General features: G+C 35.3%; 3 protein-coding genes across 5 annotated transcripts in view; 1 reads left to right on the top strand and 2 right to left on the bottom strand.

Moving 5' to 3' along the window:
* Positions 1-4997, top strand: part of KrT95D (phosphofurin acidic cluster sorting protein KrT95D) — a 94276-nt gene extending 89279 nt beyond the window's left edge. For all 3 annotated transcript variants that reach the window (XM_019048462.2, XM_019048460.2, XM_019048461.2), the window contains one exon: positions 11-4997. The gene's annotated coding sequence lies outside the window, so the exon portion shown is untranslated. The remainder of the gene's footprint in view (positions 1-10) is intronic.
* Positions 4998-6661: 1664 nt separating this feature from the next.
* LOC109035011 (dnaJ homolog subfamily C member 8) lies at positions 6662-15799 on the bottom strand. The gene is made up of 6 exons (XM_019048463.2): positions 15524-15799; positions 14214-14372; positions 13455-13521; positions 12418-12512; positions 10401-10640; positions 6662-8950 (listed from the first exon to the last, which is right to left on the bottom strand). Exons 1-6 carry the CDS (start codon positions 15611-15613, stop codon positions 8828-8830), a joined length of 774 nt encoding a protein of 257 aa, XP_018904008.1. The 5' UTR covers positions 15614-15799; the 3' UTR covers positions 6662-8827.
* A 2495-nt stretch (positions 15800-18294) lies between these two features.
* LOC109034985 (1-acyl-sn-glycerol-3-phosphate acyltransferase alpha) lies at positions 18295-26251 on the bottom strand. Its single transcript, XM_019048430.2, is given in 6 exon segments — positions 18295-19291; positions 19294-19323; positions 19535-19703; positions 21014-21192; positions 22668-22801; positions 26004-26251. Coding segments are annotated over 5 exon segments (504 nt in total). The 5' UTR covers positions 22684-22801; positions 26004-26251; the 3' UTR covers positions 18295-19181.
* Positions 26252-26468: the final 217 nt, after the last annotated feature.

Genomic DNA, 26468 nt, shown 5'->3' with positions numbered 1-26468 from the left:
CTTCTTCCAGGATCTTCAATTCTAGTCATCATCAAAGGAGCCATTAGAAGAAGATTTTTTTTCCAAGGGCTGACAGTATTATTACCAATTTTGTCTCTCCTAGCTTGTTTTTTTCTTTCATTTTTCAATGTTCGACATGTGTCCCAAATATTCCAGTAGTTTATGGCCTGTAAATTATTAATATGTATCATGCTGTCTTTGGGTCAGTGTACCTTCTTTTCTCTCTCGTTTTCATTATTACCTATAGTTTTTTAGTATTTTCTACCAATTGTGATTTTGGCAAATATTATTTTTTTATTTTCTCTTTGAAATTTATGTATCAATAGATGATTTAATGATGTGACCTCTCAAATTTTAATTTTGCAAGTCTGAATTTCGATATTCACTACGCTAGGGGTTTTTATATTTTGTGTACACTCAGCTGAGCCTGTGAACGAAAGTAATCTCATTTCTCAGTTTCTCATTTCAAAGGCTTTTCTTCCTCTAGAAACGAACCAACTTTGCAGACAGAATAATTATATTCCCGCCTAAGATAAATTTCTTCCAAGCTCACTTCCAGTCTCACTAGTGTAAATGAAGTTCCTTTTATTTTAACCCTGTTAAACTAGATAATTCAACAGCCTGGTAATCCAGTCTTGCGCTTTGTACACTACTTATTCGGAATATCTATGCGTTCTTCTCTCCTCCTTTCTTATTGTTAGTACAGTCCTCTCTCGATAATTTGAATCTCTAAAATTTTTGAAAAAAGGAAGGAATAAAAAGTATTTTACTCCTCAAAATTTTCAAATACTAAACACAGTTTAGCCCCTTTACGATTTAAAATTAAGGGGAAAGTTTCCTCTTTAGTTGAAATTACCAGGAGTGAATAGGACTGTATCTCTACTATCGAAAATTAGGCAACTCATCCTATTTGCAATTCAATGTCAGTTGATTTGACCTGTATATGTTTTTAAGTTACAAGGCCCAATCTGCCTAAAAAACGTTTGATTAGATGATGAGTTTTTAGTGTCTCATGCTTTTTTGCAGTTTTGCATACATTTTAACAACAAGGAAGCACAATTTTCTCAATTCTAGGAAGGAGCACAAAGTCATTGAAGTGTTTTTTGGGAATCAGCTATCAGAGCTTCACAAATTTTTACAATTTATCACTTCAAATTTTTCAAAAATAATTTTTTCTTAAAAATTATGATAATTAATCAATGAAATTTCTCAGCGCTCATCTCCTTATCCACAGCTTTACGTTCATTGGATCGCCCTCCGTAATTCAACATATTTCAGCCAAACTTTATCATATACCTAATTAAAATTCCAAAAATCCAAACCGTTTCCTGAAGTTTCGAATTATCAAGAGAGGAATAATTTCTATATTGTACCACAAGTTTTTCTGTGAAGAGAGCCATGCAACTGACCATAAGGGAATTAGTAATTATGTATTTTTGAAGTTAAATTTTAATGTAAACATTTTGGTTGAGAACTTTTCAAAAAATGAAGAAAATTCATCAGTCATGGGTATGTAATATTGAATGCTCAAGAGTTTAAGATCGATGTAAAGTTGTGTGGAAAGTATGTGTTTTACCTTTTTTTGGTGATGAAGCTAAGCATATCATTGATGAGAAAAGACTTGTTAAAGGTAAACAGTTCCAATAATTTTTCTCATTTTATTTAAAGTAGTATCCAGCAAAAATGCTTCCTACCTTATTTCTGAATCAGTAGCTTCTATTCAATACTGTACAATTTCAAAAATTTTACATTTGACCATTTATCATGAAACATCAATTTTTAATCTAATTAAAAACTATGGCTGACTTCCAAGGATGTTTAAAAAAGTAACAGTAATTTTGCAATATTTTTTTAATGAATTACAATGAAGCAAACAATAAAATGTCATGGCACTTGAACGCAGACGCAACAAAAGTAAATCAGATTATGTGCGTATGTCTTACTCTTTTAACTAACTCTTGCCTGGGGAAAAAATCTTAGAAATCATGTGGAAAGAATCAATTACAATGGAAACTTGCGCCTACTAGGTTTATGCTCACAAGCTGTTTACGATAAAACAAGGTCATCCTTTATCAATATTCTGTATATCCTCAGATAAATCTCAATCAGTAAGCAAAAAATAAGTAAAGTGATCTAGCCTCTAGTTGTTCGACAATTTATTTTTGGTGGATGGTAAAAAATAAAAATATTTCTGTCATTAATATCCACTCGGAGATCAACACATTCTCCAAATCTTGGACTGTCAATTACGCAATTATGGACCGGCAATCAAAGTTATAAGCAAAACAAACTGATTTGACCCATGGCAATGGCACTGAGAGACCTAGGTCTGCATGTGGTCAGAAATAAATATTGCTTAAGAATTGACTACTTCTGGAGAAATAGCATATTTCTTCAGTGGAAATTTTTGAAAGTCCGGGGCGTTTACACAAAAATCTTCAAAGAGAAGTCGAAATCTTTAGTTATCATTTTACTGGAGTCTTCCTCAAAGTCATTGATAGAAGTAAATTTGCTCAGGCCTTCTCTCCTTACCAACAGAATTTGAGGATACTTTCATTTTCTGCTCGATTTTTACTCATGGAAAAATTTCTCAGCAAAAATTGATGTACTTATTCTGATTTATTCTATGCTTGTTCATAGTTCAACTGCAAACTGTTCAAAAATTATTGCGAAAAACTGGTTTCTTTTCAGTGAATCCCTCCGCACTTGGTTTGTCTGTCTACGACCTAATTTTCTTGTCCGCCTTTAAGAAGCACCAATAGAATTTCTCTCAAAAGTTCTAGTTTTTTTAAAGACCGAGGGTGGCTACCGCCACTCTTGATCTTTACTTTTGAATTGTTAGAGTAACTTCTGTCGTATCAATTTCATTCAGAGTTTCTTTGCCTATTTTTTTTTTTTTTTTTTTTCATAACATTTAGTGAAGGCAATAGGTTGCCTCATCAGTTTTTACGTACGCCTTTTTTTATACTTAATCTCTTTCTCTGAATGCTCGTCCAACCAAAGGAGGCCTCAAATTATTAGGTCTGGTTTGTCTTGAAATCGTATCCAAAAATTTTAGTGAAACAACTGTGCAATCCTCTTTATTCTCTGTTCCCAGAGTTTCTTTTACTATCAACCAAAGAAAAATATGATGTTTTCAATATTTATATTCAATTTGTTAGTTAGTGTATTTAAAATTTATTATATTTTTATTTTGTATATGCATCTTGTGGGCTTAATTTCTCGTGTGATGAATAATTTGTATTTCTTATCTTGTGAAGGGAGGCTGCCAAGAAAGCCCAGTGGTTGGCCGATCAACATTTTAAGATTAGATGCTTTAATCCGCCTCTTGTTTAGCAGTATCTTTTTTCTTCTTCTTATATGAAGCCTTATGCATGAAAGGGAGTACCATATAGAAAATCAGCCTAATTAAACTAAAATGGCTTTTTCAGCAAATTTGGTCCAAGTATACGCATTTTAAATGAAGTACATAAAATGAAAACAAGCTCATGAGCTTGTAGAGTCACTGAATGGATCCAATAAAATAGTTTCCATCAAAGGGAGCTAATTCAGTCAGATTCAAAGAGATCCTTGCAATGAGTTCTTCGCCTAATTTAATTTCAGTATGAAGTCAATTTTGAGTGCCCTTTACAGAGGGTTTTTCAGGGTCAACCCGTCAACTGAACACTACATTTAATTTTTCATGTCTTTGTTTCTATGCTGTTAGAAGTTAGAAGTTTTTCTCCACTCTAATTAAGTTTGGATTCGATGGTCAAAGTGCGAAACTATTGTGGTGATTCATATTTTCCGCTCCCATTTTATTTTTTTTTTGGAAAGAAACAAGCCAACGCTATAGCTTGAAATTTCTACAGAATATTATTCCCCTGACAGAAAACAGAAGTCAGGAAATTTTCAAGAAATTATGTTGAATAGTTTACCGAAGAAAAACTAAAATATGACTGGAAGTTTACAAAGTTGCGAACATGGATATGTGGCTTTGCTTTTTGGTCATGATCCCTCTCTTCCTTTTTTGCAATTGTTGTTGAATGTTTCTTCATTCAAGAAACTTCTCATCCAATACCTCAGATATTCTGACTAAACTTAATGTGAATGCAATTCATAACTTTCAATTTTAAAGTGCATCAAGAAGAGAGGGTCTGGATCCATTTTAAATTCATGTATGTATTGGAGAATTGAAATCAGCCTCCCGCACTGAATTGATTCAGTCGTGAATTTTACATGACAAATCCTCTCAAAACTAAACTTTAGTCTCTGACTTTGCTATGGGAAAAATTTTATTGTTGTAATGTCAAGTCTTTTCTGCCTCTCCAAAAAATCTCCATTGAAAGTGGAAAAAATTAAGAACACCTTTCGTCTCAATGTTTAATTTGTGAAGTCAAAATGTAATGTATGTTCCAAATCGCCAAGTAAAACTGAATTGCTGGGGATTTTATTTCCTTTGGGGAAGAGAAAGGAAGATTGGTTAAAGAGAACTGGAGTAGATTTTTTCACAGGAAAAAAAGCAAAAAATGAAAAAGACTTGCCAAAATACTTAAATATTAGACAGCAAGATGTTTTTTTTTTTGGAATTAAAATCTTCCAGCTACCTTCCGTAAGTTTTGAAACTTTTCATCATAAGAGTGCCATCAGCAGTTAAATACTCAATAGATCAATCCAAGCTTTTCCAATTTATTTTTTTTATTTTTTAATTTAGCTATTTAATAAATTTTTATTTATTTGTGATAAAACTTGTGTTCCATTGAGCTAGTAAAAATTTAGTTAGTCACTTAGTTTTGTGAACAAATTGGACGTTTTGCATCATTTTTTAATTGTATTCATCGATATGTATTTCTGTATATATTAGTGTTTGTAAGGTAAATGTACTAAAATTTTTATATGTTGAACATCAATTAAGCCAAGAGCTGGCAGCTTGTTTGGAACTATAAAAACAAAAACAAGAAATATCACAAATTCTTTCATTAAAACAAACATCACATGAATGTTTCTTCATAAAGACATTTCGGAGTTTCTTATTTTATCCTAAGCCTCCTTGAATGATGGACAACCTCAACCGCTGCAACCACAGAATTTAGTAGTGTACTCACGCAATTCATGTCTTGACGGAAATTTAGCTCCATCTTATTTTGACATTTTGATGAAAACAACACTTCAAAACAATGGGCTTGCTGAACCCTTTGAAAGGCCTCCAAGTACGAGTGGCTTATTATTGTCATCATTAGGAGTATGGAATTGGGTTGTTCTCAACGATATGGAAAGTGTAGATTGGTTGTAGCCTACGAAAAAACGTCACACCTGGAGCGGTCGTTCGAAAGGCGGGTGGGGAGTGAAATTGTCAAATTGCTATTCTCGTTATAGCTTCAATTACATGGAATCTTACGGGAGTTTTCATAATAAATTATTTAGCGTTGAAATTTTCATCATAAACTCACTTGAAGAGTGGCTAAGTTTCGTAACTGAACACAGATTTTCTAACTGTCAGTTCTGAATTTGATGCAAGTCCTTATTCAGCAACAGTTCCATAAGAAACCATGGAAAACGACTATCCTCGCCCTAACCTAATAGTGGCTCCTGATGTGTTACAAATTTCACTGTTGGCGTAGCTTGGGATCATCTTATCTATAGTTTCTAGATCGTTTGTTGTACCTGAGAAAACGAAATTTAAGCCTATCTTTTCAATATCCAAGGAAAGAAAATAAAATAAAATCTATGGAAAAAATCAAAGATGCACTTCAATCCCTGTCAATTTTTCTCGATTTTGGACATGAAGAAATTCAAGATTATAGTCAAATCCTGCGTAGTTCGAGGCGCAGAATCGATTGTACATGGTTCTGCAGCTTGGCACGGTTTCCTGAGCTGAGGACCGGTACAAAACGAGGGCTTTCATAAGTTTACCAAGAAATACCACGAACCAGCCGACTCATGGAGCCTTTTAGACCAGAAAATTGGACTCCTCAGGTCATTTTATAGAGAACTATTTTCATTTTAGCCCTATTGGGCGCTGAGAAATATGTAAATATGTAGTCAAAATCGAGTGTTTTTGACCGGTTTTGAATGTCCACCAAGCACTAAAAAAATGTTTAGTCCATGTAATGTGACCATAGGAGAACACTTTTTCATACGGGAAAGTTCCTTTTTGTCCCAAGTTGGGCCCTTTTTAAAAGAAACAATTCCGTTCTGTTTGAAATTTAATTTTTTTTTCTTTCTTTTTTTTTAAGCGAAAGCCATCAGGTGTCACGTTAGAAGTGGACCTGAATCATGTGTGCATCCGAAAGTACGAGATATGTTCCTGCCATGAGCAAATCAGGTATTATTACTAATCATGAGAAAAGCTGAGTGTCTGATGAAATTTGTAAAGAGGGTGGGGGGGGGGAGTGGAGAGGGAGAGGGAGAGTGAAAAAATTTGCATACATAGGTACAAATTAATTTTTCCTAATGGACCATTTTCAGTTGTGTTCAAGACAAATAAATGGACCCCTAGACATTACTTGTTTAAATTGTTTTTATGGAGGGCACTTGTTGCACAATTATACATTAAATGTGACGTAGTAAACTATTATTGATAGGTACTGAAGGTCTTAAATGCAAAAACACAATACAGATTAAAGAACCTGGGCTATCTGGCTATTAAAAACAGAGAAGAGAAAGAATAAAACGACTAGAATTCCTTCAATAAAGAAAATTATTCTTTATTTAATGATCGTTTTCGTTACATCACTGTTCAAACTTTGCAAATGAATGTAAAATAAAATTGATTTTTTATTAGAACTAAAATACAGCAAGTATTTACATGAAGAAAAAAAATATCCCCAGACTCCCTCTTTCTCGGTTTACGACTTAATAATGGGGTCATCAGAGTAATAGATGTACATATATTACTTGCTCATTTCATGGGTGCAATCTAAGAGAAATGAATGTTGTTGATAGCTCTAACTAAGCAATGGGAAGGAAGAGCCTAGGAGTTCAAAAATACGAACATACCATTTATGAAATGATTATCCTCTCTAGAGACTTTATTTGAAAATTTAAAACAAGATTCATTCAGATGTTCTCGATCGGCACCTCAGAAGGAACATAGCAGCTGAAAGTCTGGGGAGACTTCAAAAAACAGAAACGTCCACTCGACTTGAAAAGTACGAAAACATGAAAAACTTAATTCAGAACCAAATAGATTAGGATCAAAGGTAGTATGCAATCGGAATAATTAATTCGACCGATGATATGAGATCATTTTTATATTGCATCAGTGATTCTGTTTAAGAACAATAAACATCTGCATACATACTTAAAGTATATTTCTTCCGGAAAGTTTATCAAAGTGATCAGCAATAATTTTTTTTGTAATACTTTACAAATATGGCTCAAATTTCTTGTAATGGCATCCATATCCCAACATAACCTTCCCATCTAAAAGCATTATAGTTATAGGCTTTCTTACATATATTTTTTTATCCAAATAAAGCAACTACTACCCAACAGCTAGAATGTGAGTAGTTGAAATTTGGATTCAGTCATCCAGAAAACAGCATTAAATAAGCTGATTCTCAAAAATTCCACCCTTAACTTTTTTCATTCTCTGGCTATTAAGATGAAATAACACATAAATTAATTCTTGTGCAAAAAGAAGATGCCTTTATTTTATGAGTGGGCATTGCACTCAGGTTCCGACTCTTTTTCCAATATATCAATAAGAAAATATTTTCATCCAAATAAATTGAGAAAATTAATGAAATATACATGAACACAGTCGTAAAGATCCTGTTAAAACAGAAAACCTCCCCAAAGACGGAGTAGGTATTCAAGTAAATGCGTTGGTGAATGGCATGAATTTATTGACGCTTGCTACATGTTCGGGAGACTTTTCAATTAACTTAATAAGAATAGGGTCCTTCTGCACAATTCTAATTCTCAAGAATCTTTTCTTCGCACAGCTAGACTACATACATTATACCACTCCTGTAAATTGAAAGAGTGTGCCAGAGGATGACAAGGGTTCAGATTGTCAAGTTAGATTTAGGTTACCCTGAGAGAAGATCAGATTACAGGAATCATGATGAAACAGCTGTCCACAGGGTTACTGATCGAGAGGGTTTAAAACTTTTACATGAACAAAATCAGATACAAGTTTAATGGCAGTATAGAAATCTCTACCACCTCATTAAAATTGAAAGATAAATAACCTACTTTTAAATTTGAAAATTTAACAACAAATTCGATCGCAGCTTCGCTGACCTGCACCTCAAAGCCCGTATTATTTGAAGCCCTGGTGATTAAAAATTTCAATTGTCCAAAACAGACTATAAACAATAGTTATACACGCTAATCTTCTGCATGACTCAAGTTCTAGATACACCTTAAAAATTACACTAAAAATGAAATTGTGAGCATAGATAGATAACTTCTACACTTAGTAAAGCTTTCAGTGGTTATAGAAAATTTCGTCAACAACTTTTGGTCTGCCCACACATTTCGTCCAGGCATTCATATCCGCACATACAACAGGCTAGAGTGGATGGATGCCGATTCACAGGAGATTTAAGTGTAACTTTGGCATACCCACACCTGCTGCTAATCGCGCTCCCAAGAATGATCTTATAAGTTTTGAGCTTACCTTCCTCCTGTCCCACTCGTTTTCAGGAAACATAAGGGGAAACAGTACGTAGATTGTTGGTAATATTTCTTGTATGGACCAATAAAATTTGGACAATAATTACACATAAACCAATCTGTTGCGGCCAGAGAAATTTGTGGACGCTCACGCCTGAGCGAAATGAATGTGCAGATAAAATGTCATTGATGAAATGTCCTGAAACCCTATTAGCATCATACGTTATCGCGTCTCTGCTTTATGTTTTGGTGGTTTGAAACTTTTGAATTTCTTGGCTTTATGTTCTTTTTTAGAGCTTCCAGCTTGAAAAGCTTTCCAGCTATCAACCCTGTTTTGTCTCGATTCCTGAAAACAGAAAGAATCAAAAGAGTGAGTACATATTTTTAACAATTGATAAAAGCAAATAAAGAAATAATCTACTTATTTAATTAAAATTATAATTAAAATACAGTATTACAATTATTAATACACGGTACTTTTAATATTGATGATTAAAATCAGGAAAAGCCTATCACTGATCCTAATACTGCAAATAAATTCCTTCAAACTTCATTTATTAAATGGAGACCTACTTGACACATTTTCTTGAAATTTTCTTAATATTTTGTTTGGTGCGTAGGAGGTAAACAGAGATTAACACTCTGATCAGTTTTCTTTTTGTAAAATAAATAACGAAACGAAAATCAGAATGAACATCATAGAATTAGCACTTTTCTATTTTACCCATCCATGAAGCTCACATCTTCTTTTCTTCCAGTGATCTTAAATCAACAATGAGACAAAAAAAAAAAAAAAAAAAAAAACTGTTGCTGAATAGCATCAAGCTAAAAAGTGGTGAAAAATTTTAAGAGATAATGAGTAATTCGGTATCGGAGAAACCCCTGAAGGATGAATTGTTGAAGTCTTCTCATGAGGGAAGTTAGAGCAGATGTTGAACAAAAGAATGAAATTTTCTTAATTGAATAATTATTCTACCATCTCTTATTTCCAGTTTTTCTACTATAACTGTCAAAGTCAACTTACAGCTAAATATCACGACTCAATATTTTTCTGCAGAGTTTATGTGTTTACAAGGAGAAAAAAAAGCATAACAGTTTTTAAGTAACATACCTATATATCAACGGTGAAAGTCGGCAATCACATAACTCGGTTTGCAACGTCGCAGACTTCCCGTCACACTTTATTTTTTAAATGCAAAACCGTGATTTTTCTTCTCTGTGCAAAGAAAATTCTGCAAAAACTTCAAGGAATGATGTCAATTTGTTCTCCTTTGAAAAAATAACATAGAGGCGGAGATTTTTAAACACCGCAGGCGAGATATGTGACTGCCGACTTACTCCATCGATATGTGACTGTTCACAAAAAGAGGGGCCTTAGTCAATAGGGAAAATTTTTTCAATACATAGATATGGTGATGTATGTCAAATTGGATCCAAAAATCAGACTTGGATATTCAACATAAAACTTTCTGGTGTCATTCGGAATAAAATACAAGCAGGTCAGTACATGTTCATTTTTAAAGAGTGTATGTAAGTTGCATTATAGCCTGGTGATCATTTTGTAGAATTGAAGTAGAATTTAAGTCACCATAACTTATGTTCCATTTGAAATTTTTGGACATCTTTCATACCAAAATGCTTGGAGAATATTTTTTTCTTCTTTGGTATTATTATATTAAGTACTTGCAGCTCAAGGTCTCTTTTCCTGCAGACAGTCATTTGCATACATACGTAAACTTTTGAATAATTTGTTATTTAGATGAGGTAAAGGTTTTTAAAAATGAACAGAAGATTACCTCAAAATTTTTTTGCCATTCCTTTTCTAGATGAACTTTCTCTTCCTCTTCAATCTCTTGTTCTCTTTTTCGTTTCGTTTCTTCCATGGTCCTTACTTCAAGATTCCTCTTCTTTCGTTCCAAATCTGCAAATAATTTCATGGTCATAACATAGACAGAGTGTTTATATTTTACAGGATCGTCTTCATCGACAGTGGGATCTTTACCTTCTCGCTTCAGTTTTTTACGCTTCTCTGATATCTGAAAAAAAAAAAAAAAATATGTAGATTCAGCAAATGTCATGGTTGAATACGATCGGGACAAGACAGTTTTGTGGACAGAAACAGCAATAGATCTAAAACTAAGCTTCACTGAATGGGTCAGTTGCGCTGGTCACAGAATAGTGTTTTAATGCTTAATTCTTGTAGATTAGCTGAAAATAATAAGATCCGTCCAAACCGCAACTTTCAACATTCAGTATTAACCGAGATAAGTCTTTCAAAAAGTCAGGTTTTTGACGTCATCCATCGCGGCAGTGACACCCTTGGTTTCTTCCTCTTTAGTTCGATCAGTGATGCAGAGGGTGCAATGCAAAACTTCAGCGACGTTAGACGTAAATAAACTGAGATCATCTGACTGACTGCCTAATCTCTTCACGGCGAGTGCCTTATCTCCTGATAAGAAGATCTATAAAGTGCAAATCAGTCTGTTTCTTGAGTTTGTTTACGTTTAACATTGTTAAAGTTATGCATTGCACCCTTTGCATCACTGATCGAACAAAGGAAGAAGAAACCAATGGTATCACTGCCGCGGTGGATGACATAAAAAACCTGACTTTTCAAAGGGCAATATCTCAGTTAAAATTGAACGTAGGAAGTTGCGGTTTGGACAGTTTTTACTATTTTTCGCTAATCTAAATATCACCTATCTGTGGTCTGAGATTTTGTAGAACTAAGAGAAAACTTCGCCATTTTTGTAATTATAAGGTTAGATTAGCAATTTTTTCATACATTACAGTGTCACTGAAGCAATTTCCTCAGAAATGGAAAAAAACTAAAATCATTAGCTTGCATATTTTATACTGTAGAATGCGGCAAAGTTGCTCAAACTTTTTTTGCCAAAATTATCAGTTGGGCAGTATTATTTGTTAGCCCTCGATATGTATCATACAGCCGGAAAAATACTCACTAAAATTATATGCAAGCCTTTTTTGAATGAACTTCCATAGTTCGATACCCAAATCTGAGCTCCCCCCACTTAATGCAAGATTTGATTGCTACAATAAAAGCAAGGTTTTGGCATCATCAAAAACCTACAAAAAAGCCGATCAACTTCATTACCTGTCCTCAAGAACGCTCCAGGTGTTCCTTTTGATAGACTCATGTAATTGTCAAATTCTAGAAATTTTACTAAGTTCTGGAAAATGGCAAAAATGATGATTTTTTGCCACATGGGTATTGAGCATGACGCTTGAAAAGGAATTTTTTTTGTCAAGAACTATTTTGTGTAAATCTAACACAAGGAGTGGTTGCGTGGTGCCTCTTGACTTGCCGTGGTGATCTTGACGGAATGCGGCCAAAAATTTCTTTTCCTATAAAACCGTTGCTTCTCTATTTTGTAGTTTTCGCTTATGGGCCCTGGAATACCCAATTTTTTGTTGAAGTGGCAAATTACCCCTCTACGCATTTCAGATCCCAGTGATGTAATAAAAATATAGGGTGACCTTCCCTGGTAAGTATGAAATCACCAGTCTACCCTATTCTAAGTCCGAATTCAAAATTTGTTGTTTAGTGATCCACGGGCAGCTCTCTTCTCCCCAGACACAGGAAAGTTATGACTGTACAAATGAGAATAAATTACATTTAAAATATCGCCAGATTTCAGCTCCAAACATCAATTATGCGCATTGTGGGAGAGTAATTACAATTTTCAAAAAAATTGGAAGGAATAATCTCTACAGTTGCAAGATTGAACTATCCAATGACATTCAAGCGAAAGTTATACAATAATGTATACAATCAGTTATACAAATTCTCACCATTAAATCTGTCCTTCCTTTTGCTTCTTCAATGACTTCCATGCACTTTGCTCGTGATTCTTCATTTTCTAGACATTTCCATGACTTATTCACAACTGAAAAATAATAGTAATGGAATTTGTTAAATTATTGTAGAGTCAGACACGATCAGTCTAAACAAGACACTCTGACACGTATGTGTATTTGTGCATGCATACAGACTGTCCATTCAACCTGCAAATGTCATTGATCATGGAGTCAGACTACTTGTGTGATTGAGGCTTATAGAGAAGAAAATGTCTCATGAATAAAAGGGGGAATAAAATGCAATCATCAAAACTGATGCATCCACTTTAGTAAAATATCACGGAGTAGAAATATTTCTAAGATGATATTATACTTGACTCAAAATATCCTTCAATCCAAAGAAGGTTTCATAAGGATCAATGTAAAAAACATTGCACAAATTTGGAGTTTATACGTATACCAAGCAAAATCCAGTTTAGGTTGAGGTGACTTTTTTCAAAACGCAGACCATTTTTAGGAAATATTAAAGAAATCAGTGCTTAAAAATTTAGTCATGGTTGATGAAAATTTCAATTTTTCTTTAATTTGGAAACAATGAAAGAGGAAGCTTAAGATACAGCATTAAGGGTTAAAAATGATAAAATTGCATGATCATTTTAATTTCTTCTATGAATAGGTAATGAGAAAATGAAAAAAAATTACATTGATTTTTTCAATCATTTCACAGGGTTTGATTTATATAAAAAGAGGAAATATCATGCACAAACTAAAACCCTTTAAAACTACAAGATGACGAATCTCAGTTTGCAACGTTGCAGACTTACTGTCATCTTCCTTCTTTTAATGGAAAACTACTCAACATAAATTCTTGGAAACTTCAAAGAATGATGTTCATGTGTTTTCCTTCACAAAAATAAAATGGAGCAGAGATTTTTAAACACCGCAAATGAGATACGGGGTCTGGTATTTTTACTGTCGATATTTTTCTTTTGCCATGTCTTTTCAAGTTTCATACTTATTTTTAAACTTACTTTCAAAGGCTTTCTGCGCTCGCTCTGAATCATCTTGATTTTTGTCTGGATGGACTAGAATAGAAAGCTGAAAAAAGAATAGGAATGTTAATAATAAAAGCCACCAGGACAAAAAATGAAAAAATAAATTTTGCATTTTTATGAGATGGAGTTACTTAAATAAGTTAGTTTTGACAGTGAATGAAAAGACATTCTCATGTTTAAGTCTCCACATTCTTTGCTTTTAGGTGTTCCTTTGTTAAAATGTTTAGTGCTAATTGTTTTACTTCATGCTTCATAAGTACAACCAATTTACCTGTTTCATTGTTTGAAATGATAAAACATATCAAAAGTTAGAATTCCAGGGAGCCATAAACTTCTTGAAAGCCATAAAAAAAGATAATAGTGTGATTTTCTACATAAAATGATCATCTTTGAACAACTGATGAACATTCACAACAGTGTAGGTTGTCATGAAGATGGATGACATAATTATTGCTCAAAATTTGCTGATGACTCCCATTGTTAGCAAAATGTTTCTTCATTTACCCGGTGATAACTGATATCATATTATAATATTTCATTAAAAAACCATTTAAACTGCTCATATTCAAATAGCTTTGTTTTTGGATGCAGTGTCCAAGATAATAATACTATACGCGATGGCAACAAAGCAATAAGATACATTTTGATTTATTTACACAAAGTTCATTTTGAGATAATTTTGTCGTAGGGAGAGATAGTTTAATTCCCTATAAAGAAGAAAAAGTATAAACTTACTCGCCGGTACATTTTCTTGGCAGCATCAATAGGTGCATCAGGTTCAATTTGGAGAACTTCGAAGGGATTTAAATTGAAGTATGTTGAGCCAGGTCTTAATAATCTATCAATTTGTTGCTTGGGAGTTAGTACAGAATCTCTTGTTTCTATTTCTTTGACCTAGGTAAAACAGACAAAAAATCTTATTAATCGATTCCACACTCAAAAGAAAATCATACAAAAATTTTAAGTTTATGTAGACACACATAGACGGGAAAATCAGAAAAAAGGCCAATGAATGACTACACACGCAACACATTAGCAATGGCGTCAAGTATTGGTGCCTGATTATGAGACACATCAAGCACCATCAACTGACAAATAAGTAGGTATCAGACTGTAGAGTGATGGATCTGTTCTTTCACCGATGGTGATTTCACAGCTCCAAAAAATATTTCCAAGGCAATTTTAGGCCTGCTTCAAACAAGACAACCTTCCTCAAATTTTCTGCTTGTGTAAGCGGCCGTGGCAGTAAGCAAACCTTAAGAGGTCTGGCTCTAGCAATGTGTAGAAAGGTTGCATGCAGTTAAATTTGTGAGTCTATTCTACATTACTTTAGGTATGCTATTCAATTGTTGCGAGAGGGAAACAGTTAGAGAACAGTGAGACATTTATCTAAATGGAGGTTGAATAAATGGAAGTCAGGGAAATATTCTAAATTGATAAAGCACTTCCAGGTACTAGATGATCAAAACTACGCTCAGGGCTCATGAGTCATTATAATGATGCCTCGAGTTGATAGAGTTCCTAATTCTTTCTTTCCATTGAAGGTTAAACGCAAATTAAAACACTGCACTCGTATAAACATGACTATCAAGAAAAGTCTAAACCTTGATTCCATCAACACTCAGTCACACTCAACAATGGTGTAATCTGCGTTTACACTTTGGCCTGTTGAGCGGTATTTCATCAATCTAATAAAATAATAATTTTTGTCTTAACATACAATGTGATGACAATAAACTCACACAGCACAAAATTTGATTACCTGCGGCGAAACCGCTCAAGTGCTTGAAGCAGCACTCGCATGCTTAAATCTTATGAATTCATTGCATCTGTAGAACTAGAAACTGGGAAAGCGGACTAAAATTTTTTGTAATAACCTTGTTTACGTTTTGATCTTAGGAAAATTTTAAGGACTAGCGCTATCTTAACGACAACTGCCAAACATACGGATTGGTTTGTACATTCACTTGACGAGTAGAAAAGGGGTGATGAAAATTAACTGAATTATCTTGGACATATCGAGGTTGGAAGAAATTAAAACTTACTTCTGTCAAAAATTCACTTAGAACCTCTTCTTTCTCAGGAGGTGGAAGAGGTGGAGGTCCAGCTTCAGGGGGCACAGGTATAGATTCCATGATGGGTGAGATTTAGGCCTGGGAGATACAAAAAGTACGAAGAAAAAGAGACAAAATTTGAGCGAAGAATAGGAAATGACACAAATAATGTTAGTTATCACTCATGTTAATGCCACCAATACAAAGACGTTTTAAAACACAAAACACAGTTTTTGAGGTTATAAAAGCAAAGTATAAACACTGGGGCGCGAGGTTGCCACGATCGTTTTGTAAAGGATTTTTACTGGAGAGCAGACTGCATAATCATTTCGCCCCCGTATCTTTATTGTAATGTAGGTCATTTATTGCGGGTCGAGAGGTCATGATATAGGAATTTTTTGACGTGCGCGGAACGCAGTAACGTGATCCAAAAAACCGCACTATGCCACGGGGATGCTAAATTAGCAACGATTGATGACGGCGCAGAGATGCAACTATTCATGCTTGATGGATGTCTGTGTTGCAGCTGCAAAATTGAAGGCGCGATGGCGCTAGGCGTGAATTCCGCCGTGTTAAAAGTTACTCAAGGAAACCAATTCTCTGATTCACTTGTTGTTGACACAAGTATTGGATTTTAGCTTCTAAACAAGTTTTACGTATGAGTTAACTCTATTTCTAATCTTAATGATCAAGAGCAGGTTCAAAACGCTGATGAATGCAGAAATGCGTATTTCGTGATCAAATGTCATTTTCCAATCGTACAATGCTTGATCTGGCCATATGAGATCAAACTAAATCTTATCTGATAAGGAATTGTAAACGTAAAACTATTTTTTCAGTCTTTAAATGATCCGGATCCGCCAACAACACACTGGAAAAAAAAAAAAACACATTGGATCTAGAGTCTAGACTCTTGAAAACAGTGGCAAGAAAAAGGACTCTTGATTCAATCAGATTTAAGCTTAAATCAAAAGAAAATCCGCTCAAATCAAGAGGCTTGGTTCTTGATTTAAGCTAATCTGCTTGAATCAAGAGTTTTTTCTTGTCAATGTTTTTAAGAGTCTTGACTTTAGATCCAATGTGTTTTTTTCCCCCAGTGCAGGTTTAAATAACTAATTGCAGAAATGCGTATCTCGCGATGAAGTGTCAATTCTTAGCGCCGAAAACTCGGCATTTCTGCCGAATTTTCTAACCGTCCAAGAAATTATTCAAAATGCGGATGGAGTAAAAAAAAAAAACCTCTTAAGCTTGGTATCCTCAAGAATTATAACTCTTCTACTAACAAGATAGAGGAATGTAAACAGTTTTTTTACTCCCCTGGAAAATCGTGTTTTCCGAGATACGCACTTCAGCACTTTCACGATCGATATGGAAGTAGAGCCAGGGAAAGGACGAGCGCTCATGACGGCGCAGAGATACAACTATTCGTGCTTGATGGATGTCCGTGCTGCATCTGCAAAATTGAAGGCGCGATGGCGCGAGACGTGAACTTCCAGTCCAGTCCTCTGCTTTACGCTGCCAATGATCTTCGGCTTTCTTGACATTAGATTTTTTCTTTTGTTTCAATTTAATGTCTGATTCTTATTGGGATGTGATGTAAACCTATATCTAAAGCTCGTAAGTACGGGCACTTTACTTAACTCTCCTAGAGGAGATAGTCGGGTCAATTTGACCGGGCTTGGGATTTCCAGAGGTAGTTGCCAACTAAAAATTCCTGACATTCAACTTTTTCCTTTTTGTCTATTTGATGTCTGATTCTTTTTCCACCATATATTTTTAGTGACCTATATCTAAGGCTCGTATATACTCACATATTGGTCTCGTATATAACCCGTGAAAATCGTGATTTTTACTTGCCTCGGGTCAATTTGATCCGGCTTGGGCATCTAAGGGTTAAATAACAATTTTTTACACTTTATTTTTCTTTTCAATAATTATTTTTTCACAAATTCAATAGCCGCGTTCAAGCACTTTCTGTACTGCTAGAACTATTACTTTATTTTTTTCTATATTTTTGATCAAACCTCAAAATTTTCATCGATGATTTCGTTTTTTAAATTATTCTTATGCATACCTAGCTAGTTTTTTAACTTCATCTTTGTTTTATTTTTTTAAGTTGTTAATTTTTTTATTATTTTCTATTCATTGGGACTTAAACAGAGAGTGCAAAAACAGGATAGTAACAAAATATTTCTTTATTATGTTCTGTGTGAACTAATGTGCACAAATCATACAAAAATATACATATCACAGATAGGAGTAGAGAGCTTTTAAGGTGACTTCCATGCTCTTAATCCAGCTGCCATCACCATGCCGCTCTACCACAAAAATGAAACATATTGTTTTCTTAAAAATTGTTACAAAATTTGAACCTTTGTCTGGTACTTAGTGGACACGATGTGCGACAAATACCACGTCACATTCCTGGACGTCACTTACCCAAGCATAAAACAATGTAAACAACAAATAATAGTAAGACTTTTTTACCAAGTTACAAGACACGTAATCGTTCATGATTATATGTACTAGGACCTCGCTGATCGTGAAATGTGGTGCGCAGCAGTTAAAGGTAGCTGAATGCTGGGAGGGAAGGGGGTACATCTTTTTATTTACCCCTAAATGTCTACCGAAAAAGTGCCTATAAGTAAATGCTTCTAGCACGCAAAAATTTAATTCGACAAAACTTACCACCGGATGTGAATCGAGAATCGCCTTAAGCTCTCTAAAGCTAAAAACTGGAAGCACTGATCAAATCACCAAAGTTCTCATCCGTTGAAATTTGATCAAATTTTATATGGAAAAATATCCCCTGAGGAATGTCTCAATTTGCCATATTCTTTCAGTGAGATTTTTCGTGTTTCCATGTCTGAATTGTATTATCAAATACAATTATTCAAGTTGTGAACTGTTCTGAAATTAATATGGCAAATTTTAAAAAAGGCATGATAGATTATATCATGAGTCTACTTGATTTTTGTCGCAGTAACACTATAGGGTGAAAATAATCAGACATTTGGTAGTATTTACCATACGTATAGTGAGTGCGGTTAGAGCTACAGTATTTGCGCCACAATAAGGTTTGTTGGTACGATTAGCATATGCTCATATTACCGTCTCTCATCCCTTCTTATTTCAGTGTGGGCATAAAACGTGGAGAAGCACACTGTCGTGCTGCGGAAAAATGGCGCATGAACTTCTGAATGTTGCCGGATTTCCCGCTATAAAATATTAATTCTCCAGGAAAGATATTTTTTATTCCCCCTTAAACCTTTAAAATACTTCACATTAAATTTCAAACAAAATTAGCAAAAAATTGGAAGATGAAAATATTTACAAGTTTTTCAGAAATGAGAGAAATACTATTTTGTCCCTAGAAATTTGGCTATGTTTGAAGCATTAACTGCGTTCTATCCTGGCACCGCAGCAAACGAGTGAGACTTTCAAATGGACGTATTTATGTGAAAATGAATTAAACAAAAAGGAACTACATTATGTGCAAAGGGTTTGCATGCTCCAAAGTTCTTTTCGATTATATTAATTTGCGCATAGCTCCTTTTAGCACAAATATAGACCAAATCAGGCTCAATTGAAATAAAAATAAATAAATAAAACGAGGACATCGACGCTAACTGGTCGCAAGAGGGATGCTTTATGCGAATTGTTTGACTTCCAGCTTAAGTTTGTCATAAGCGGAGGACATAACATCGTAGACTCGTTGCCTCAGAGTGTCCAGGTCATCTAAAGTGAGCCCTTCGGTGGGATCGGCTCGAGAACGTCAATGATCATTTTGCCTGTGAAAAAAAAAAAACGCATTCAAATATAATAAAATTCATTTGATAAATCAAAATAACACATATTTCCTCATTGGGAGTTCATGAAAAAAATTCACGTTGGAAAGTTTTAAAAAGTCCAAAAGTAACTGGTGAAAAGGGAAAAAGAAGTATGACTAGAAACACCGATATTATATACGGCGGATTATTATTATTAAGTTACGTGGCGTACCTCTTCGGAAGCGCTGTTTGCTCCCATCGATGAAGTAATACGGCGAATAGACCATGGGAATGATAGGAGCTTGACATTGGATGGCTACTTGGAAAGCCCCTCTCTTAAATGGAAGAAGTTTGTCCCCTCTCTTATTCCGTGTTCCTTCCGGAAAAATCCACAGTTTAACCTGTAAAGAAAAAAAAATAATAATCATAATCAATTTTTGCCGAAGGTCTCGGATTTTTAGCCAATTCCCATGTTTTATTTCTCGGGAAAAATGGGGCGCTGTAATTGAACAAGATACTTTGACTCTAAAAAGAATTTTCCAACGGAAAAATCGCGGTATGTTATATTAAGTTAAGACTTTTTTTACGATTTTTTGGCGATAAAAATGTTAGGATCATCAATATTCGAGCGATTGCCCTCAATCTTGTCGCAATTTTATTTTTATACAATCGCGTTCGATAAAATCGAAATTGTATTTCAATTTATGAATATTTTTTTATTGATAATATTGCGATAAAATCGCGATTTTATTGCAAATTGAAGCGGTGAAATCGCAATTTTGCATCAAAGAATATTGCAACACATTGACGTCGATGAAACCGCGATCTATTCTCTGATAAAATTGCAACTTATCGCAATCACTGCTACTTGAGGATGTAGATCATTTGGTGAAAAAAATGCAGTATTTTCAAATTGTAAAGCTTTGGCAAGGAAGCATGTAAAGTAGCCCAGACTTCATTTTGCACAGGTATATTAATTGACCAGACCTATTTGACTGCTTACACGGGACACCAACGACAAACTGCAAAATCTCAACTTTAATACATTTGTACAGATGCATGTATTTATTTTTGAAAGGTTGTTTCTCCTTTTTAACATTATTTAATGCTCAGTGATGAAAATAGATTGACATGATTATCTCAGTCCTAAAAGGGCATTTCTACCGCAATTTTATGGTAGAATTACCCGGGATTTTATCGATTAAGGTTGCAAATGTGCGGCCTATGAGGAACAAATCCGATGAAGATATCACCACACTGGGTAACAGTACGTGCAAGAGGTAATTTGATTAGTTATCGACGGTGAAACTACCAAACCACGTATCTCGGTTTGCGACGTCGCAGACTTCCTGTTATACTTTATTTTTCAAATGAAAAACTACTTAACATCCAGTCTTGAAAATTTCTGTGATTTTTCCTCTTTGTGCGGAGAAAATTCCGTGAAAATTTCAAGGAATGATATTGATTTGGTCTACTTCAAAAAAATAAAATGTGAGCGTAGATTTTTAAACACCGCAAACGAGATACGTGGTTTGGTAGTTTCACCGTCGTTATGTCGCAAAATCGTAAAGTTATCATGGTAATTCTATTATTCATTTTTCTGCTCGTGTGATCAGTTGCCAAATATAAAACCACTCTCTCGTGAAGTTCGAAAAATCATGATGATGATGAAAATAATAGCATTTTGCCTTTGTTGGTGTCTCACTCTGACCTTTTGATGGATAGCCTCAGAGGCAGCCTCAATCCTTTTCAAAGCTTGAGCTGGTTCTTTACGGTCTATGAAAACCATTCCGGACAGCCACAGAACTATCCCGACAGGCAAAACGTACAACACCTCCTTCTTAGCTATAGCCGTGGCTTTTCTCAGAATTCCCAACGCATGAACCACTCCTGTGAACATAAATACAACCTGAATAGCTTTGGGGCGCAGACAAATGCTCTCGCAATGTTCCCAATGTGAGCCGCAGCCTGCACGTACTGTGAGAAAATTCTAGCCCTAGTAGCAGAACCATAGAAGGAAAAGATAAATATTATGTACAAAAGTTAATTTTTTTATATAATGCATGCATACAAAAGTGTTAAAACTGAACATTTTTATGTAACCATTATATAAAAAAATGTTATAATTTTCCTGAGCTTTTCGCGAACATACTAAAAATTCTTCTAATTCGCGAAAAGCTCACGAAAATGATGACCTATTTTTTTATATAATCGTTACATAAAAATGTTCACTTTTAACACTTTCGTATGCATGCAATATATAAAAAAATAAAAAAGGTGTGTATAAAAAATAATTACCTTATCTAGCTTTTATCATTTTTCATATATTACGGTCAGGTCTGAGCTTTGATTTTTTTTTATATAAGCGTTACACGTTTTTTTATATAAAACGATCATTTAGATAACAGATATGTTTTTTTTATACTTTTTTTAGAAAAACAAAAAATTTTTCTGCTACTAGGGAGGGCTTATTAGGATGAAAATCATCGATGAGAAAGTCCCCTCCCCTTATCACATTACTAAGAAGAGAAAGTAGCAAATATAAGAATTTTCTGTAACTTTTTTTTCAAAAAAATTCTGTAACCATGCATTATTGCATCTATAAATCGACTATAAAACAAAAATAAATGTTTGCCTATATGCATGGAATAAGTACTTTATTAACTCACATACCGATGCATTTCGGCTAGCATAGCCATCATCAGGGTATTACACATAAGAACAAATATTAAAAAATCATTAAAAATAAAAAACTAGAGTAAAAGAAAACATAGTAGGTTTGCGAGATGTAGGCAAAAGTTTGCTCTAGCTCCTAATTTTTAATGATCTGTCAATATTTGTTCTTATGTGTAATACCCTGATGATGGCTATGTTAGCCGAAATGCATTGGTATGTGAGTTAATTTTGTACTTATTTCATGCATCTAAGCAAACATTCATTTTTGTTTTATAGCAAATAAAAGAGCACAGATTTTTGAAATTTTTCTCTCAACGCTTACTTTTGACATATTTCGTGGTTTCCCTCGTGAAGGAACTCAACTCCATTTCAATGCTGCCAAATTTTCCCTCGCAAATTGCATATTAACCAGGATACTCTTGGGCTCTTCCACTAGAGTGGGTTTTGAATGAGCGGGAAGCTTGAATCTACTCATGCTATGGTAAATGAATGTAAACAAAATTTCTCTGTTCCAAGTTAATATTGCACTTTATTTGTGCTCTGTTAAAAATGTTGATGGAGAGACACATGTTGTGGTGCTCTAATTATCACCATTTGCGGTGTACATTGTTAAGTTTTCACTTGAATTATTAGTCTTAAGACAGAGTGGTCTCTGAATAAAAAATATTCACATAATGTTTGAACATTACCTAAGGCATCTAGCATGGACTGATGATTAGAGCAAATGACTGCCCCTCGATCTTCAGACAAAATGTGAGCGTTACGAATCTCCCAGGACACGCCTATGACATGGGTGATACGTTTGTATAGATCAGCTCCAAATCTGTAACGCAAATCCCATCCCCAGAGTCAACACAATATTTTACGGATTGAGCGTGTCCAAAATCAGTAGGACGAATGAGAGATAATGTTAAATTTTAAAGATACAATATCATTAGCGATGCCTTAGACGGCAAATTAATTCCGCTACTATATCCGAGCCAATTAAATTTAATAATGCATTTAAAAATGCATTAAAATAAAACTGCAATTTAGGTACTCTCATTAAATGGCAATGAAATCGATTGAATCTGCTTGAAAGTTAATGATTCTGTGAATTTCATGAGATGAAAAAGAAATTTAATTGGAAGCTTTTTTTAGATTGATGTATAACACATTCCACTCTCTAAAAAACACCAAAGATCTTGGTTTTGAAATTTCGATTTTCTTCCTCTTGGGTCGACTCTTTTTACAGTCCCACTGACTCAAGAGGAAGAACATTGGAATTTCAAAAATCAAGATCTTTGGTGTTTTTTTTTTTTTTTTTTTTTTTTTTTTTTTTTTTTTTTTTTGCAGAAAGTGAAGTGTATTTTACATCAACAGAAACGCCAAACCCTCGAAAAGTTAGCCACGGACTTTTTTTCTCGAAAAATTGGCTGAATTCGACAAAAATACATGGTTTCAATTTCCTACATTATTACCCATGAGGAGTTTAAAAGTGCTTGTCTGGTATAAGTCTGATTGCCTGAAAACCTAGCGCGGAAAGATCAGACGGTCACGCTTTTCCGCTATTCAATGTAGATTTTTATTTTCTCTTGGAAAAATCCGGAAATAATCCGTGGTATAAAATGAACCGCGCTGAGCAGATAGGAAGCAAGCCACATCAGCTATTGCCGAATTCAATGGGGCAATTTAATTTGTGCAAATTTCAGTGAATTCTTTGCATACTACGACGCATATTCCTTAAAATGTTCAGAGGAATTCGCACGAACGTCTCTTGTCAATTAAAGTTAAATTGCTCGGTTAAATCTGGCAATGGCTCATGTGTAGACTTGGACTGGCCATAAGGCCAATCTGCCATTGGCAGATACGCCCCATCGCCGCGACAAAAATGAGCCCCTCTGACAGATAGCAAAACAAAATAAGAGGAGAAAAAAAATTACGACCGAGAATATATGCGGAAAAATTCATAAATGAATGGAAGAAGAGAGAGTTATATAGGAGTAAAAAAAGGTGCTTTTACGCATGATAGTGGTGAACAGAGGTGCAGGAACTCCTTTCTGAAGCGTAAACACTTTTTTGAGAAATTTTCACCTTTTTGTTGACATACAGGCGCTTTATCATCCATTCATCCCCCTCCTTCATTCGCTATTGTAACTCGCTTAAAGGCGATGGTCGGTTCGATTTTTAGGTATACGCACCCTTTTTAGACCTTTTGAGAAACCTTAAAACATATTTCTTCTTTTTCCAAATGACTATTGATTTGGACATACCAATTACCATATAGCCTACCTTGGGCAAGCTTATAACCCTAAATTTCGAAATTCAAAAATAAGAGACATCCAGAGTGTAAACGCGATACAACTATTCGCTCAAGATGGATGTTCACATTGCACATGAAAAATGCAAGACGCGACGGCGTGGGTCGTGAACTCGCAATGTTCTGCTCTATGCTACTAGTTTGAAGCACCATTACAAATAAGACAAACGCAAACAAACACAATAGGTAAATAAAGCGTGGGAAGGGATGCGCGTTTACGACGGCGCAGAGATACAACTATTCGTACTTGATGGACGTCCGTGCTGCATCTGAAAAATTGAAGGCGCGATGACGCGAAGCGTGAGCTCACAATGCTCTGCTATATGATGTCAATGAGGCGTCGCTCAGATTCGGGAGAAAAGGTAAAAAAGAGGTCCAAACACATCTCTCCTACCCTCAGCTGTGTTACTCACGTAGTGCTTGAAGCACCATTATGAATAAGACAAACGCAAACAAACACAATAGGTAAATAAAGCGTGGGAAGGGATGCGCGTTTACGACGGCGCAGAGATACAACTATTCGTACTTGATGGACGTCCGTGCTGCATCTGAAAAATTGAAGGCGCGATGACGCGAAGCGTGAGCTCACAATGCTCTGCTATATGATGTCAAAGAGGCGTCGCTCAGATTCGGGAGAAAAGGTAAAAAAGAGGTCCAAACACATCTCTCCTACCCTCAGCTGTGTTACTCACGTAGTGCTTGAAGCACCATTATGAATAAGACAAACGCAAACTAGCACAATATGTAAAAATAAAGCGAGGGAAAGGATGAGCGTTTACAACGGCGCAGAGATACAACTATTCGTACTAGATGGACGTCCATGCTGCATCTGAAAAATTGAAGGCGCGATGACTCTGAGCGTGAGCTCTCAATGCCCTGATATATGCTGTCAATGAGGTGTCGCTCAGATTCGGGAGAAAAGTTAAAAAAGAGGCCAAATACGTCTTCCTTGTCTTCGGCTATGTTGATACTCGTTCTCTTTTCCCTTTTCAGGTTCTTGTCTGATTCTTATATAGGATGGATTTGCAGACCCACGTCTTAAGCTCGTGTTCAGCTCAGTACTGACACGGTTCTATTGGAAATAATGGTGTTTAGATACGTCTAGTGGCTTTAAATTTTCATGTTTTCTTTAATTTCAGAAGTCTGTCGGATACTTCAATACGCTCAATTTTGCAATTTTTACTCTGTACGATCAATAAACTTTGAAACTGAAAATAGCGGAAACTTGCGCTGCTTTGCCAAAATTTTCAGAACCCCTCTCCACGTAGGGGATGCCCTAGCAGGAAACATCACATTGTGCCCCCTTAAACCGGAATCACACGCTGAATTTGGCAGCTGAAATTGAAGTCAACAGTCATCGCTCAATAGCTGAATTTGGCAATTCGAGTTATTTTCATCCAGATGTATATAAAATCTATTCAAATAGTTCAGACAAATCCGACATTATCCGATGGTCGCTGAGAATCGTTGCTGAATTATGCGCGACACGCGCATAATTCAGGCATCGGGCCTGACTTCCACATTCGAGCCACATTCAGCTCCCACATTCAGCGTGTGACTGCGGCTTTAACCAGCCAAGGGTCCACGCCCTCAGATGCGAGCCAGTCTGACCCTGCTGATGTGGCTTGGTTCTTGTTTGCTCAACGCAGTCGAAATTAGACCACGAAAATAGGATCAAAGACAACATAGGTGACTGACTTGGAGCTTTGCCCTGGACAATGCTTACCGTTTCACAGCATGGTTCCCGGTCGGAGCAAGAAAAGCGGGAAGAGGATTGTTGCCAGGAGGATGCCGTAGCAATAGCCGGCCAGGTAGCAGAAGTAATAGCGAACTTTGGAGTTCTCGTCGAAGATCCGGGGGACGACGAGAACCAGGCACGTGAGCAACGGTACCGCATCCCAGCGCGCTACTTTCTCCAACTCCAGCATGATTCCTCTCTGCAAAAAGTCATTCATAATATTCATTAAACTTCCATGGAATTTACACCAAGAGATTATCAACACTGAAAAAAATGGTATGCTGTTTTAGCACCTTGGATATAAAAAATGTGTCTGGTGATCCTAAGATGCTGCCTTATTGATTGCCCACTCAGTTGAATTTCCATTCACAGGATGTAAAATTAACTGCGGGGGCAGTAAAGGCAGCATCTTGGAATGACCAGACACATTTTTGACATCCCAGGTGCTAAAAC

The sequence above is a fragment of the Bemisia tabaci genome, chromosome 2 (assembly GCF_918797505.1).
Source record: "Bemisia tabaci chromosome 2, PGI_BMITA_v3".
Lineage (NCBI taxonomy): Eukaryota > Metazoa > Arthropoda > Insecta > Hemiptera > Aleyrodidae > Bemisia > Bemisia tabaci.
The sequence above is the reverse complement of the archived record's forward strand: the minus strand, read 5'-3'. Positions and strand labels throughout refer to the sequence as shown.

Excerpts from the sequence above, each read along its gene's own strand:
- LOC109035011 (XM_019048463.2), bottom strand. The coding sequence starts at position 15,613 with ATGGAATCTATACCTGTGCCCCCTGAAGCTGGACCTCCACCTCTTCCA. Across the intron at positions 14,373-15,523 it reads TAAGTGAATTTTTGACAGAA|GTCAAAGAAATAGAAACAAG; the intron begins GTAAGTTTTAAT and ends TGTTTTACCTAG. Across the intron at positions 8,951-10,400 it reads AATGGCAAAAAAATTTTGAG|GAATCGAGACAAAACAGGGT; the intron begins GTAATCTTCTGT and ends TTCTGTTTTCAG.